This window comes from Colias philodice, chromosome 6 (assembly GCF_061535455.1).
Source record: "Colias philodice isolate Cphi_HAF_F1 chromosome 6, ilColPhil1 Martin Lab GWU primary, whole genome shotgun sequence".
Taxonomy (NCBI): Eukaryota; Metazoa; Arthropoda; class Insecta; order Lepidoptera; family Pieridae; genus Colias; species Colias philodice.
In genome coordinates this window covers 7,503,336-7,520,790 of record NC_143091.1, presented here as the reverse complement: position 1 = coordinate 7,520,790, position 17,455 = coordinate 7,503,336, and the positions used below count along the sequence as shown (strand labels likewise).

At 33.8% G+C, this 17,455-nt stretch overlaps 2 protein-coding genes across 3 annotated transcripts in view; both read left to right on the top strand.

The window, feature by feature from the left end:
- LOC149487830 (luciferin 4-monooxygenase-like) overlaps positions 1 to 17,455 on the top strand; it is a 124,827-nt gene that overhangs the window by 23,679 nt on the left and 83,693 nt on the right. The window lies entirely within an intron of this gene.
- On the top strand, positions 11,334 to 16,125 carry LOC149487835 (uncharacterized). Of its 2 annotated transcripts, XM_089696508.1 has the most exons (3): positions 11,334 to 11,744; positions 12,111 to 12,885; positions 14,679 to 16,125. In XM_089696508.1, exons 1-2 carry the CDS (start codon positions 11,576 to 11,578, stop codon positions 12,881 to 12,883), a joined length of 942 nt encoding a protein of 313 aa, XP_089552634.1. In that variant the 5' UTR covers positions 11,334 to 11,575; the 3' UTR covers positions 12,884 to 12,885; positions 14,679 to 16,125. The 2 variants fall into 2 exon arrangements, with proteins under 2 accessions (XP_089552634.1, XP_089552633.1); XM_089696507.1 differs by lacking the exon at positions 11,334 to 11,744 and having other exon boundaries at positions 12,844 to 12,895; positions 14,679 to 16,117.

Sequence of the window (17,455 nt, the reverse complement as noted above, 5' to 3'; positions counted from 1 at the left end):
CAAATAAAACATTATGGCTTGTAATGATCATATATGTTTCTTTATAATTAGGTTTTTTTTACATTGCTTTTTTATTTTAGTGAATATTTCTTTAGATATATTTATTCAAAAAAGCTTTTCCAGTGAGATTTCGCCTCTAGAAAGTGTATTCTTAAATAATAAACAAATAGACGAATAAGATGTCAACTGTGCAATAAAACCGTATAGACCAGTTTAAAATCCAAGTTAATCTGTTTTGGCAGGACTCGACTGTAGCGCCCGCGCATTGACTGTGACGTATGCAAAGGGATCAAAGAGATAAATTGTTCACTGCTGTCAATTATTTCACGGTAAAATGGATTGGAAGGAGAAACGTGAAGTTGAGAATATTCCAGCTTAATAGTCTGTGTGGGCAGATCTATTCGTTATAGACTCGCAATAAGATATTTGGCTATATCTCCTACCCACCATTTTGCGATTAATAATTATGATCGCTTTATTTGTTTACTGACTCATATCTATGATAAGCTGTGCATGATGGTTAAGTAACTATAACGATTGTATTGTAGTACTTTCAATGCTTGTTTTAAGAGAGACTCTATGTTAGATACTAACATAATCTGAGTTATTTAAGAAAACAACATACGGTAGGTAATATTTATATTCATAATAATTAATATCGTTACATAATCATAACATATAAAGTAAATAATATTGAGAATTATTTTATAATTTACGGTGAATATTTACTTTTCTTGATATGTAATTAATGGCTAACCAGAAATGATATTCCGATATAGCTCAAAATAAACAAATATATTCACGCATAATGCGAGTTCAAATTTTGAAACTCAATTACATCGATAACATTACCGAAACACGACATCAAACGAATAGGGCCCGAAAGGCGGTATTTACCGCAAATTACGCTGTTATGAGACTACAAATAACCGCAAATTTATGTAGATAGCTATTAGGTGTTTGGTGTTACGTAAAACGTGTTTAAGATGTTAGCGCGAGCGATAACACGAACTAGCTCCAGCAGCTGGCCCTACTCAAAGCATAAACAGGGCTGAAGCATCATGTCTTTATTAGCATAAGGCTAAAGCGACACTCGTGCTGACAATGTCAATAGACTTGCGTTACCTAAATTTATTCAGAGTAAGCATGTTGAAAGTTTCAAGAATAAATTCGTATTAAGAAGCTCCATTACTCTTTGCGCGTTAGAATTTTAAAGAATACAGCTAATTTATGCGTCTGAACTATGTAGTTATAAAATTTTTTCTTTGTTTTCTTTTCATTTGCTTATTATCTATCGTTTAAAATATAACAATGTACAATAAAGTTTTGTGAAAATAGAGCCGGAACCATAATATATTAGTGTGTTTCATAGCATCACACCAAAATGCATAACCATAAAAAAATCTCTAATTGTGTCAACTTTCCCAGCTAATTCAATCCATGTCATATAAAACCGCAGGAGGGTTAAAAACAAGCAATTTAGAGACTCCGCAGTACAAAAGTTTACAAACCAAAATTAGCACTCCCGCGGCCACAAACTTCACAGCACTGTGCATACTTTGTTAATTTCACATTCACATCTGCATAGCGGAGTCAAGTTTTCATTGCAATTATGACAGCATAGTTTTAAAATTACTTATAATGCTACTTTACATGTTAAAAAAAATTAAAAACAAGGTATCCTTTTCCTCGGTGTTTGCATCCTTAAAAACGAATTCCACGATTTAAAAGTTTACATTCCTTATCATATCCAGCTCTGCCTACGTATTTTCATAATATTAAGTAGATGTAGAGAGATAATCTTGAAAATACAGTCCAGGCCAGAGCTATTGTAGGTCGGCGTAGAGTAAGTACAGTATTCGTACAATTCAAAAGCGCAATCAACTTTTGTAGTCGTTTTGCTCGACAATATTGCATCGCCGCTTAAATCGATCGCTTCAACACAATGCCGCTCGTTTGCTGCCTCCATAAAACTAAGATATAACAATGACCCTAGCTTCATATTCTCTTCTGGTAATATTACGCAATTTAAGCCACATTATCGCATAGAGATAGCGCATCGACAACAATTGCAGAACGTTTTACTTATCCATTAGGTACATTCATGGGCGTAGCTAGCCATGGGCACAGGGTGGGGCAAAAAAAAACCGGCCAAGTGCGAGTCGGAGTTGCGCTCCGAACAAACCTACTTTTTATTATGTCGTAATTCTAAAATGTATGTTTTAGCAATTTTTTCCTTTATCTGTGCTATAAGACATTGCTTTTAACCATGGAAATATATCCAGGGTGTCCCATTGTTGGGATACTAAGCTCAAAGGAGGTTATAGTTTTGCATACGCTGAGTTCGTAAAAAATACTTATAAAATTCCAGACGCATTTTTTTTCAAATAGATGAATTCTTAAAACTCTATGTGTACACCCTTATCATGCTACCCGCCCAACTTTGCCACCAGCACGTGAGCTAGATCGTTTAATATAATGTTTTCATAGACAAAATGCTCATATTAGCGAAGCGGTATATATCGGCTGCGCGAAGCTAGAGGAAAAAACATGGATTTGCAGGAAAAATTTAGCAAACATTTTTTGACGTAATTTTGTTGTTTAAGTATTTTTTTCGTGATCAGTGTAGGTGGCAACTGGCAGGTGCATACCTACTACCATTTTTGCATAAAAATAGAAGTTCTTTCGCGCTTAGTATACCAATAGTGGGACATCCTGTGTAGTATGTACTGATACCCATATTTCGTACTTTTAACCAAATTTCAAGACTTTGTGTTTACGGGAAGTACAATGTAGGTTTTGATTCCCTTCCGAATGTCGAAATTTGCGATAATTTGCATTTTCAGAGCATTAAAATGCTCTTAGTTTCAAATGGTAGACATAACTCAGTAAATAAAGCATTTAACCTCGCACTTCCGATTCAATTTCATTTTTGTTTTAGGTTAAGGGTCACTTATTGACCTTAAAAATACAAAATGTTGATAGATCCAGGTGACCGATATCTCGAAAACTACCCACTTTAGGGCAAAAGTTACGTAGACTTTTTTGTAGAAAGTCAAATTTTGCATCTTTTATATTCTGTAACTTTTTTGTTAAACTTACTGCTTACGGTTTATGGACTACTAGCTTTCCACCCGCAGCTTCGCCCGCGCAGTCAAAGAAAAACCCGCATAGTTCCCGTTCGCGGGATTTCCGGGATAAAACCTATCCTATTTCCCGGGATAAAAAGTAGCCTATGTCCTTTCTCGGGTATCAAAATATCTCCATACCAAATTTCATGCAAATTGGTTCAGTAGTTAAGGCGTGATTGAGTAACAGACAGACAGACAGAGTTACTTTCGCATTTATAATATTAGTATGGATTTAATGAACCGGTTTATCGTTTTTGGCTAATAACTCGTAAAATATTGGACTAATCAATAAAATGCATGTATATAGTTTTTAGAAAACTTTATTCTCTACAACTTTTATTTGAAATTTTTTCTAGTGCCTATATTTTTTGAGTTGTTGTACGTTCAAAGTAGAAATGCCGCTCGGCGGGTGATGTGGCAAGCCAAAAGTTATTTTTACGGATGTAATGAAAACGAAGAAGAAATTTCTAATGCAAGAGGATTTTCGCCGTTTTGGAAACGGCAAAATTTTTGATTTTTTTTTTTACTTATAGAAGTTTTTTTAATACATTTTTGAAGTGAAAACTTCTTTAGCGGCGTTGAGCACTTTTTCTGTAATGGGTACCTATAAAATCTTAAACTCGCGTCAGGACACGTGACCTGATCGAAAAAGCGTAAGACGGATGGATATCAAACATGCTCAACGTTAATAATCAAGTTTTCACTTCTGCCGGCACTCCCGGAGTGCAACCCGTCTTTTTTTAATATTTTCCTTTCATTTCCTTTTATTTTATTCTTGCACCCGAATATAAAATAACTACTCAATATTATTTAGTTGTACGAAATATATATTATGAAACATACATACCTTGAAATTTTCTATTTTTCGCCCGGTAATCCAACATTAAACGTTAAATAACTCAAAAAGCATTAGAAAGAAAGTTTCAAATAAAGTAATCTTAAAAAGTGGATATAAAAAGTGGAGTTACATGCATTTCATTGATTAATCCAATATTTAAAGAGTTACTTGCCAAAAACGATTAGCCGGCTCATTAAATAGGCCATAAATCGTAAACGGAAAGTTTTACAAAAAAGTTTACAACGTGTAAAAGATGTATAATTTTACTATCTTCAAAAAAATCCAAATATTTTGTGCCTTAAAGTGGATAGTTTCCGAGATATCGGCCAAAAACTTTTATTTAAGATTGCGAGCGATTATAAAACAAAAGTGAAATTGGATGGGCAATTTAGTACGAATTTGGCTAAGTAAATAAAAACTATTACTATTATATAAACTATTTAATGGGGTAACTAGGTACTACTTTTTCTGTCACCAAAGGTGGTTTAAATCATGCAACATAGAAGCGCAAGCTTTTTGTGTCGACTGACATGTTTCGAGTGAGAATTTTTTAGCGGATATTAAGTTTTGTAGTCGGTACCTAGATAATTAAGTTTTTTAAATTTGGTTAGGTACCTTCCAGGTCAGAGCCAGGGTGGGGCAAGCGCCCCACCCTGCCCCACCGTGGCTACGCCCATGGGTACATTAAAGGTTTTAAAAAACCATTATCCTGTGTAACTAAACAATGCGTATATGTTTTTTTTTTTTTTCAATTTTGATCAAATTTGATATTTGTATTTTGTACTTGTTAAAAATTGTATTTTACAAAAGCAATAGCTCTACTTTTTGAATATCTAAATTTATTTGAAAAAAAATCTACTGTATACGTAACTATATTCAGTGCGAACGTAACGAATTTAATTATAAAACGTAAACAAAAGGGCTCTGACAAATTTTCCAATAATCCTTTGGTACAATAAAACACTATTCGTGCTTAAGCGCTCAACCACACAAAGCGAATATACCGCCGTGTCGTTTTAAATTTCAATTACTTGTTTTTAAAGTATACAAAGAATTTTAAATATGTTAATTATAATATTATTTTTTCCAATAATGCGTCTAATATCAATATGCTGTGATATTATTCATACATCTTGAGGGCTTGAATCTACGCATAGTAGGAACTAAGTACACGTAAATACGTACTGTTTGAAGACTCAGCTATGGACCATCAACTGTTAAGAACTATTAGCATGTTTAATAAGCCATCATATACGTTTACAAATAGTTAAAGAAGAGAAAATACGTTAACCGTCAATGATAATAATTATTAAATTCATCAGACCAAGCGTACAAACCTACCTACCTAATCATTTTACGATAAACCTACTAACTTGATCGATTTTCCTACAAAATATTTAAAGAAAGAAAGAAAGATCATTGATTTTATTTATTAAACTGACTTAACTGATTTATTAAGAATTTGTTAGAAACAGGCCACGATATGCCCTGAATAATTTTCGCGGTGTAGGTATTTAATTTTCCCTTAACTATAAAACTATTTTATTCATTCATCGACATCTCATGTAAATAATTGCTTGTTTGACATTTTATCACCCTTCTTACTATATGCAACATTGCTGATAACTTTATACAAACTATTCATAATAAAAGTACCTACATTATTCCGTATAAACATAATCGTAAAAATATAAAATTCATAGGGCGTATAAAGTATAAGGATAAAGAAGCGAGCGCTAAATAAAACGGTCTAATGTAACCCCAGCGACACCTGAGATCCTCACCCTTATTTAATGACCACCGCAGAACACGCCATGTCTTCGTTACCTACGCACTTCTAAGTCGCACATAAATCACACACGCAAATCTTTATAAATAGAGAAAATATTTCGCACGAGCTAAATTATGAGTGCATTCTTCAACGCAAATGAAATGCTCTGGTTGCTTTATTATGGCAATGAACGTATGAATAAATGGGTTTAATTGTATTGTTGCTTTACCTCCTTTTTGCGTGAAACATTTTTCAAATCTATTAAGCTGCGTCCATTGAACGATCAGTAAATATCTGGATTTAACTTAAGTGCAAATGTGTTGTTTTAAACATTTATTTTTATTGCAATGCTTTAAAACTAACAATGAAAATGAATTTAAAATTAAATATATAGTAGAGCTTACAAGGGTCGGTGTGGTGCAACTATATTATACACTAGCTTTCCACCCGCGGCTTCGCCCGCGCAGTCAAAGAAAAACCCGCATAGTTCCCGTTCCCATGGGATTTCCGGGATAAAACCTATCCTATGTCCCGGGGCAAAAAGTAGCCTATGTCCTTTCTCGGGTATCAAAATATCTCTATACCAAATTTCATGCAAATTGGTTCAGTAGTTAAGGCGTGATGGAGTAACAGATAGACAGACAGATTTACTTTCGCATTTATAATATTAGTATAGATTTATATACCTACATTAAAGTATTTGCTATAGCTTTCAAGTGACTGTAGTAAAGTAATTCTAGCTTCTTTCTTCATCTAATAGAGAAGTTCATCTCATCAAGGATGAATTCTCCTAATGTCCAGCTTCGAGCTCAAGTAACTCAATCCTCTGATATCCACACATCAGCAACTTCTAACAAGATTAACAGCACTAAGTAACATTGATTTTCTGTAGAAACATTCCAAGTTAATTATTGCCGTAACTACATCTTCTTCACTTCACATCGGCGTCTTCTTAGAATTGATTTTAATTGTTAAATTCGTATTAAAAATTATAGCGCCCCTATCTCAATGGAAATGTCGAAAGTTAATGTTCCTTAGACTGGAACCTACTACATTAAGTATAAAACGTTCTAAATAAATTTAATTATAAGACGTGTTTGGAGGCAGCGAAATGGGAGTTGCCACCGAATCGTAAAAGGTTTTAATGGAGGCCGTAATAATAAAAACGGTTTTCAATTTATGCGTCCGAGCGACACCTCGCGATATTAAGTTGTAGGACGCGAAACTAATGAAATTATGTATCCAAAAATCAATTTATAAAAACGAACTCGTCTACAATCTATCTATCTATACAACACAAATTGTAAACATGTTTGCGGTAAGTAAATAATAATTACTGCATCGTTAAATACGTAAGTTTCACAGCTGCTGTAATCATGTTCAGTAAACTATCGAGCTAATCGAATCGACCTATAACTTGGCTTGAAGCGTGTCGTAAATACAGTCCACTTTATTATCTGTACCAGATTTAACAACCGCTCCCCGGATGAGACGTTACTCACTAACTTGCCAGCATATGCTCCGACACTTAATTGAAATATTCCTGGCTTTCGCTCAGCAACTTGCTATGTTCAATTAATTGTAAACTGAAATGCACCTAGATCAAGCAAGCGTTTACTTTATATTAACCAATAAAAAGATCATGTTAAATCTTAGAAGTTAGTAGCATTAACTCTTATAATAACGTAATTTGAATTAAAAAAGATAAATTAATGTTTGAGTTCTTAATTACATAATATCTTAGCCATCTTCCGCTAGTTTTATAAATAAATAGTGGAAGATCGTTCCCATAACCGCGCACTAAAAGCGCGTGTATACAAAGTGTTTTATGAGTTTTATGCATCTGACTGGCCGCTGTCAGTTGCTGCTTTAATTGAATCACACGTCAAGTTTCTGATATACGAGAGTAGAGACTCGGCACGCCGTCGGCGAATCGACCCGAACCAAACAATTAATCCTACATAAACAATTATGGAAGACCGATTTATATCGGATAAATTCATTGAATCGAACACGCCGCTCATCAATAGTTTTTGAGCAGTTAAAACGGAGACAAGACAATTATTACCACTCAATAAAGACAAGTTATACGATCCCATTTAAAACAGCCCCGAGGTGATTGAATCCACTTGATAAAAACCGATGAATTTATAGCAAATTGAAAAACTTTCATAACAAAAACTATTTGGATACGGGTGCAGGCGTCTGGGAGTTTCAGGAGGTGTTGTTTTCCCAAAGGATCCGAAGTTGCCAAGCCAAGTTGAAACAAACTCGATCATCAACTTTAATGACCTACGAAGTTTAGACATTAAGCTTTCCACTTTTACTAATATTTTGATTATCTTCTAGTTGCTCATGAATATTATAATATTCATTTTAAGAAGAGTCGAAGTATTTTCTGTGAAATCTAGTTACATTCAGTTTCAAGCTCGTTTTGCACACGTGAATAAGCATGTAGGTAAAATGTATGCTTTTTCTCTAAACTTGCAAAAGCGTGAATTCCGTTCTACGTATTCATTTATTTTGAGTTCTACATCATCACAATAATTTTATCTTACGAATACTATTGTATATTCTGTGTATACCTTACCCAGGTGTATGTACTGTATTACGAAATCAACTACAACTAAGTAGTTACAGTCTATTATTTCTTCCGAATAAAATAAAACATAAAAATTAATAATTGAACTTTCGATGTCATTACAAAAAAGTTCCTCAGAAGAGTAATTAACATAGCAAATTCTATTTAGATAGGTAACTAACTATCTGAAAACAAATAACATATATTCTATATACCTACAATTTATATTTTAAAATACTTCACTTGCATTGGTTAGATGAAACGTTGAAGAAATTCGATTAGGATGCGAGCTATTATTTAAGATTTAAGCTTCAACCTACTTCGCAAAACTTCGTAAAAGTTGCTTTCGTTGCCAACTTCAATAGGAACTGTGAATAAGGAAATATAAAAATCTGTCTTGGCGACGTATTGTCACATTCTACTTAAGATTTGTTGTAACAAACAATTGCGGAAATACTTAGAAGTTTTCAGCCTTACGGTACTTTTTCTGTTTATTTTCGTTCATTTCCTTGGCTCTCTTTTACCTAATTCCATGTATATTTCTTACTTACAGCATTTTTCGTTTTTGCTCCTACTTCAACCTTTTATGCTAAACTTGAGGCAAATATTATACAAGAAAAGTAAGATTCTTATACAGGTATTAGTATCAAATTGTATAGTTAGGTACTACACGTTGTAAAAAATCCTCAAATAGTTTTTATAGTAAGGCAAGGAATATTCATGAAAAGTCCCCTGACACACGAATAGTTATTACAGTAATAAATTCACAAAAGAACTAAAACACTTTAATTTATGAGAAGATCTAAGAATCCAGTCATTTTACTGTTTAGGACGCCCCGATTCCCGCTAGAATCAACATAAAACATGGAGGTTTCATACTTTATGTTTTCTTATAATCTTAGCAACGACGACGTGTGAAATATAAGGCCGAAATAAACATAAAATGTACTCGTGGCTCGTTTTTATAACTCGGCAAATAAGTCATTGTCAGAACCCCAGTTTATACTGCATGATGTTCGTGCCATAAACGTAAACGGACGTACCTAGGTAACCTTTATTGGAGTTGTTGTCGTTTATTATTACTTTATATTTAGTGTCTACTTGACTTTATACATAACTTTTAGTCCTTATAAAAAAAATACCTTTCTAAGCACTGTCAGGCTCTTAATGCATTAATACATAGTTAGTTAAATGTTTCAGCTAGCCAACTTAAATAAGGGCTTCTCGTTCATGTGTTCTAAAATTAGTATAACCTAACTGAAACCAGGTAAGTTTTAGATTTTCATAACACTAATATAACGGGAACGGGCACACAGGTAAACGAAACTTTTGCACACGAGGCAACTTTCTGGGGACATGGAACTAGATTTAATATTCCTGTGGCATCTGAAGTTATCTTGTTCATAATATGGCCTTGCTCGGCAAACTGAATCTCACCTCGAAACAAATGTAATACATGCAGATCGAGTTCGGATTCAGACGATTAGAATTTTGGACTTCCTTAACATTTCATGATAGAGTTAGCAAAAATTTAAGGATAATAAAGAGTTCTAAATATGTATTTTTGCTTCGGTGGACACTTATACGAAAGTAACCATTTTTATGAAAATCAGTATGTAAAAAATTTCCTTATTTTATGAAAACAAAGCGGGAAATTTTGCGGTTAGATAAGTCTGAACTAGCTCCTCCAGATTGAACTGAATATTTATTCCAACATCTCTTCAAAAGCTCTTAATGATACATCTATCATAAATAACTTTGAATAAGCTACTATGAAGCTTCTTTTGATGGCTATTGGCTTCACTTTAATAACTCATTGTGATGATGTTACATTTAACATTATTTTGTTTTCCAAACATAAAATATAAGGAAAGGTGGTCGCTCAATAAACTGCCCTACGACAACTAATAGATAAACATTTCGTTATTGCTTCGGTATATACAAACGGTTATCGTTTTATTTAAATTAGTTTCCTTTTCAGTTATACACAATTGCAATTGGCAAATTCCTATCTATTACAAACCTTTACGAACATTATTTGACGCAATATCCTTTCCGCCTACGTAGGTACAAGGTAGTTTATATCATCTTACCGCTTTTATGTAAGCAAAGTAAAGAGAAAGGGTATGATTAACATTTAATTTAAACCTCAGAGCTTGATATTTGTAAAGATACCGCTTATGATAAAAGGAGTATTGAGTTTCAAAACAACATTTAAGTGTATGGTTCTATAGTTGCTAAATACAAATGGCAAAAACGTAACCCTTATAATTTCATCACGTACGTTTGGCCGTCGATCCGCATGTCACAGCCATTTTCCATGGAGATTACAACCACTATGTAAATGGAATTCAGAATAGAGGTATTTTACCTACGTTCTGTCATAATGTTTATAAGAGCATTTAGCGTATAATAACTACGGTGTTGCTATTAATAATAACAACCCCTTTAGTACCTATTATTGTAATGCTTTTCATGAAGAACTGAAGCTCTCTGACGCTTTCCTTAATTCCTTTCCCAATACTGGGTTGATATAAGAATATAATTAATAAATTATACTCTCTCCTTGTCTGAGACGGTTTTTACTATGGTAGTCTACGGTTTCATGCTAGTAGCCATCACAATGTATCCAAGCTAAAAAAAAAAAAACAAAAACACGACAATATCCGGAACGCAACTGTCAAACTTCATTACGTTTTTTTGTGCGCAAGCCATCACAGTAAAATTTTGTTTATTTTTATAAAAATGAAAATTTCATTTAAAAACAAGTGTATTAATTACTAATACTAAGTTTTAATATCATGTTCCACTGTAAATTGAATAAATCAAGTGCTACAAGCTTATAAATGCAAAGGAAATCTTACAATGACGAGTGCATTAAAGGTACATAAATGGATTGAATTCTTACTAACGTTCAAGGGGTAAGTGATACATAGCATAAAAGTTTTTTGGTAGTCAAACGAAGATATTAACGTTGTTTTACCAAAGAATATCATTAAATATCGCGTATGTACCGGTTTAGAGGTTATGTTTATGTTATGTTTATGCATTGCAACCTGTTTGTACATGTCAACATGACATGAGTGTTTTTCTGAACGAAAAAGCGGGTTTTTTGTTAGGTTCGTTATATTCGTACACTAGTCATTTCCGTTTCCTGAAAAAACTTTCTCATTGTACCTACGGATCGCGCGTGTTTTATCTCTCTTGTGTTTGCGTTGCAAAAATCACTGTCTTAAAATAATTGTGAAGTGAAAATGGGGAAAAGAAAAAGATCAGATTCCTATTCCCAAGAAGATTTGTGGAAGAAATTAAAAAAACTGGAAAGAAAATTGAAGAAATGTGAAGGCAGAACTGATAGAGATAGAGAGTCAAGTCCAGGGACTCCTCCTCCTCCTCCTGTTGAATGCACTGAAGACTTGACAGGTAATATTGTTAACCCAAATCTTACCTACTTCAAACGACTGGATAACTGTGGTAGATTTAGTACCTATTAAACTAGTGTACAGGCCCAATACTAATTTTTGACTTAGCGCTACCACTAGCAGGTAGACAATGTCAGTTATATATTATATACATTTCAGCGCTATCACCTAGCGGATAGACAGTGTCAGATATATACATTTCAGCGCTATCACTTAGCGGATAGACATTTTATTCTTACTTTCTAGTGCTATCACTTGTGGATAGACAGTTACAACCACAGCCTGATAGAAATGTTTGTTCCCTAAATAAATAAAATCATATAGTAGTATGAGAAATGAATAACATTTTGTTTTATATTATTTACAGTCGAAGATATCCCAGAGGAGCTTCTGTTAGCCCTGGGCAAGGAAGGTGAGAAGGAAAACATTGTTGGTGGGGAGATACAGCAGCAGCTGACAGAACGATGGACAAACATCATTCATCAGGGACTTGGAAAAGAAGCCAGAGAAAATTTAACAAAGAAATACCCCTCACCAATAAATTTTATGGCAGCTGTACCGCCTGTCTTGAATGAAGAGATAGCAGCGGCTATGAATGAAGCCAGTAAGAAGCGAGACAAACGAATAGTTTTCCGTCAGGCGTTAATAGGTAAAATGATGGTCGCATTAGGTAAGGCACTTACCTGTGTCCTTAAGGGTAATATAAATACCAAAGAAATTGTAGAACAACTGAATGACTCCGCAAAACTAGCCGCAGAAGTTCTCCACCAAGACTCCGAATCGAGAAAATTTTTTGCTCTTGCGGGAACAAGTCCAGTTATAAAGGAAGCAGTCAAAAAGGTAAAAACAGACGAATACCTTTTTGGTAAAAACTGTGGGGAACTTATTAAAGCGGCCCAGAGCATTCAAAAAACAGGCTCCCAAATTAAAAGACCTATAAGACAGGAAAACTGGAAGAGCCCGCTGCAACACCATTCTCAACCCCGCAGCGGGCAAGCACATCATCAACCTCGCAGCGTGCCAGCCAAGCAAATTCAGACTCCCCAGCAAGCCCAGGGCCAGAGGCCTCTACAACAGCGGAAGAGACCTCAAGCCCAGCGCCCCAGTCGACAACCCCAAAACAAATATCGCAGATACTAGAGGTACATGCCGGTAAATTGAAATTTTTTTCTCATAACTGGTTAAAAATTACTAATGACCCGGTAATCTTACAATGGGTTCAGGGATACAATATCCCATTTAATTTTATCCCTCCAGAGCATACAGGACCCCATCAGTCTTGGTCTAACAAAGAAAAAGAAATTATTGAATGGGAAATTGAAAAATTAATAAATTTGGGTGCTGTATCTCAATGTGAATATATAGTGGGCCAGTTTATATCACCAATATTTGTAATTCCAAAACCAAATGGTACATTCAGGTTTATATTGAATTTAAAAGAATTAAATCAATACATTGATACATGTCATTTCAAATTAGAAGACATGAGAACAGCATGTAAATTAATTACTCAAGACTGGTATATGGCAAAATTAGATTTGAAAGATGCATACTTTAGTGTGGCTATTTCAAATGAATCAAAAAAGTTTTTGAGGTTTAAATTTGACAATAAGTTGTATGAATTTAACTGCTTACCTTTTGGTTTATGCACAGCCCCTTTTGTATTCACAAAACTTATGAAACCAATATGTACCTACCTTAGAAATAAAAATATTGTCCTGACATCTTACTTAGACGATATAATATATTTTAACTCATCAAAAGAACAATGTAGGAAGGATATAGAGATTTCGTGCACTTTGTTTCAAGATCTAGGTTTTATTATTAACCTTGAAAAGAGTATTTTCACACCTAAAAAGACTTGTACTTACCTGGGCCTAATTATAGATTCAAGATCAATGTCCTTATCGGTACCTCTAGAAAAACAATTATCTATAATAGAAAAAGTTAATTATTTCAAGAAAATTAAGTCTTGTAAAATAAGGGAATTTTCTCAACTGCTAGGAAAATTAACTTCAGTTTGTCCAGCTATACCTTATTCATGGGTATATACAAAACTTCTAGAAAGGGAGAGATATCTTGCTTTAATTAAAAAGGATAACAATTATGATGAAAAAATGGAATTATCAAAAATAGTTACTTCCGAATTAGAATGGTGGACAAAGAACATAGATAGGTCTAACCCGATTCAAAATTATAATTTTTCTCTAGAAATTCAGACAGATGCCTCAACCACTGGCTGGGGAGCAGCTTGTGGTATAGAGCGAGCTTCAGGTTCATGGTCTTCCACTGAGAGGCAAAACCATATCAATTTCTTAGAAATTAAGGCAGCTTATCTAGGACTTCAATCTTTTACAAAAGACCTAAGTCATTGTGAAATCTTACTCAGAGTGGATAACACAACAGCAGTAGCATATATTAACAAAATGGGTGGTGTTCAATTTCCTCATTTAAATGAAATGGCTAGGATTTTTTGGCAATATTGCGAGAGAAAAAATATCTGGGTGTATGCGTCATACATAAATTCAAAAGATAATTTTGAAGCTGACTTTGAATCAAGGAAAATAAACATAGAATGGGAACTTTCAAATACTGCCTATGATGAAATTGTACAACAATTTGGCTGCCCAGAAATTGATTTATTTGCCTCTAGAATCAATAACAAATGTAAGAAGTTTATCTCATGGAAACAAGATCCTGAAGCGTTTGCTGTAGATGCATTTACTGTTAAATGGAGTAAATATTTTTTTTATGCATTTCCTCCTTTCTCATTAGTTTTAAAATGCATTAGAAAAATACAATGTGATAAAGCAGAAGGTATCTTGGTATTTCCTTTATGGAAATCCCAAGCCTGGTTTCCCACATTACAGACTCTTCTAGTTGGAAAAATGTTAATTTTCGAACCCAATCCAAATTTATTATCTTCTCCTTACAGAGAAACACACCCCCTTCATCAACAACTTACCCTGGCTGCAGGGCTGCTGTCAGCGAGGCGTTCGTGAGACGGGGCACTCCAAACTCAGCCTTAGGAATTATGTTAAATTCACTATCTAGCAATACTATCAAACAATATGATAGCTCTCTTAAATTATGGTGGAGTTTTTGTAATAGGTTTAAATTAGATCCTTTTCAAACTTCAGTCCCATTTATTTTAAATTTTTTAAGTGAACGTTTTAACTCAGGTGCCTCATATGGTACCCTTAATACCATTAGATCAGCTATTGTATTAATAATGGGACCGAAAGTTAGTGCAGATGATAGAATAAAAAGATTCTTAAAAGGTGTGTTTAAAATGAAACCACCTAAACCAAAATATAATATGACTTGGGACCCAGGCTTAGTATTAGAATATATAGGTAAAAATTATACGAATAATAATTTGGATTTACAAAGGGCTACTAAAAAACTTGTTATAATGTTAGCTCTTACTACGGGACATAGGGTTCAAACACTGTCCCTAATAAAAGTATCAAATATTAAATTTACACAAAGCGGAGTTCAAATTAAAATCCCAGACATTATAAAAACGTCAAATAAAAATTCATTTCAACCAATCTTACATTTGCAGTCGTTTACGGAAAAAGAAATCTGCCCTGTAGAAATTATAAAAATTTATTTAAAAGCCACAGAAAAATTAAGGCAAAACATAGATCACCTGATTTTAACATTTAAAAAACCATATAAGAAGGCTTCATCTCAAACAATAAGTCGTTGGATAAAATCCGTATTGTGTGAATCTGGGATAGATGTGTCTGTTTTTTCTGCCCATAGTACCAGACACGCGACTACGTCGGCAGCAAACAGGGCGGGTCTTAGCATAGACCTTATCCGTAAGACTGCTGGCTGGTCTAGAGGTTCTTCTGTATTTGCTAGGTTTTACAATAGGCCTATAATAGAAGATCCTTTATCCTTCTCTGATACTATTTGTAATCTGAGTACAAATATTTAAGAAAAACTTGTCTCTAGTTATAAGAATATTTGTAATATTTTGAAATAAATAAAAAATTCATTTGATTTATTATAAATGGTTTCATTCACAACTCATGAATCTTTAAACATCTACCATAGTAAAAACCGTCTCAGACAAGGAGAGAGTATAATTAAATGGTTAAACGAACTTACCTGTAAGTGAAGTTCTACCATAATTATACGAAGCTCCTTGTCTGAGACGGTACCTGTTCCCACCCTACCCACCTCTGACCAAGTCTGAGTTGTTCATGAAACTTCTTGCTTTAAAAGTAATGAAGTTTGACAGTTGCGTTCCGGATATTGTCGTGTTTTTGTTTTTTTTTTTTTAGCTTGGATACATTGTGATGGCTACTAGCATGAAACCGTAGACTACCATAGTAAAAACCGTCTCAGACAAGGAGCTTCGTATAATTATGGTAGAACTTCACTTACAGGTAAGTTCGTTTAACCATTTAATTATAAAACTGATGAAATATTTGAGAACTATGTTAACGTTTAAGATAAGGTGTGATAATATTATACTTGATAAATCAATAAAATTGTAGCAGTGAATAGTGATGAAGAGCTTTGAGCTTTTATATTTAAAAAAAACCGTAAAGCAAAATCCTACTCCACACCTGATCTTCTACTACTGATCTAATTGATTGTTATTTTTTATTAATGAATACATGAAATATGTATGAAATTATGTATTTGAATGAACGAACGGTTCAACTAAAAATATTGATATATAAAAACAGTGAGCCTCCATATAATTAATCGCAATAAGTTCTCCGTCATCACAAACGACTTTGCCTCACGCCCCGCCCTGCAACTAATTGCCGCCTACTTGTTTACTCAATGCGTACCTACAACCGTTAAAGTACCAGCATTTCCATTAACTTTTACATAAACGGCTTGATACAGTAGCGTATTTATTATACCAATCATGCTCCCATCTCTCTGACGGCGTATTCGCAATATCGCCGGTTATTAAAAACTTACGATGATTTTTGTTTTCAGTTAGTTCGACGATCGTGTATTTTATAGTAGAAAGCCATTGAATAGTTTCGATATATTTGAGAATAAAAAAAATATTGTTTATTTACTAGCGATTTCTATAGCTGATCATGTGTTCATTTAATGTATGGTCTATATTTGTATTACTGTAAAGTGTCATTCAAATCAGTCCCGTAGTTTTTTCGTGAAAGAATATCAAATATTCATCCATCCTCACAAACTTTCGCATTTATTATATTAGTAGGATTAAATGTTGAAGATGCAATACGAGGCAGTTTTAAAATAGTTACATCAGAAAGTTATACAAGAAAATTTTAAATACTTACAAACTAAAAACTTACTTCATGAACTTTTACATATATCTTACCTTTAATAGCGGCTTCAATAATATCTATATTCCGTAGAGTTAGCAGCACCGGTTCGAGAACTAACTTCAGTCGCACAGGACCTTCTTCATCGCAGTTTTTCTTTACAGTCAGAAATATGACGTAAGTGCGAACACGTAATGGAGGGCATTTCAAGTCTAATGTACTTTGTACTAAAACTGTAGCATCGCTGAATCGTAATGACGCCGCTTTGCCAAATCTAGACGGAACATTTATTTCATTCAAATCACCCTTTAGCACTCGACGAATTTTAACTTTGTACACCCTTGTATTGTTACCTGAATGTACACTATGCACTTTTCCCGTAAAAATATATTTTGATATCATAGTAACACGTTTAAGCAGCACCTTATCATGT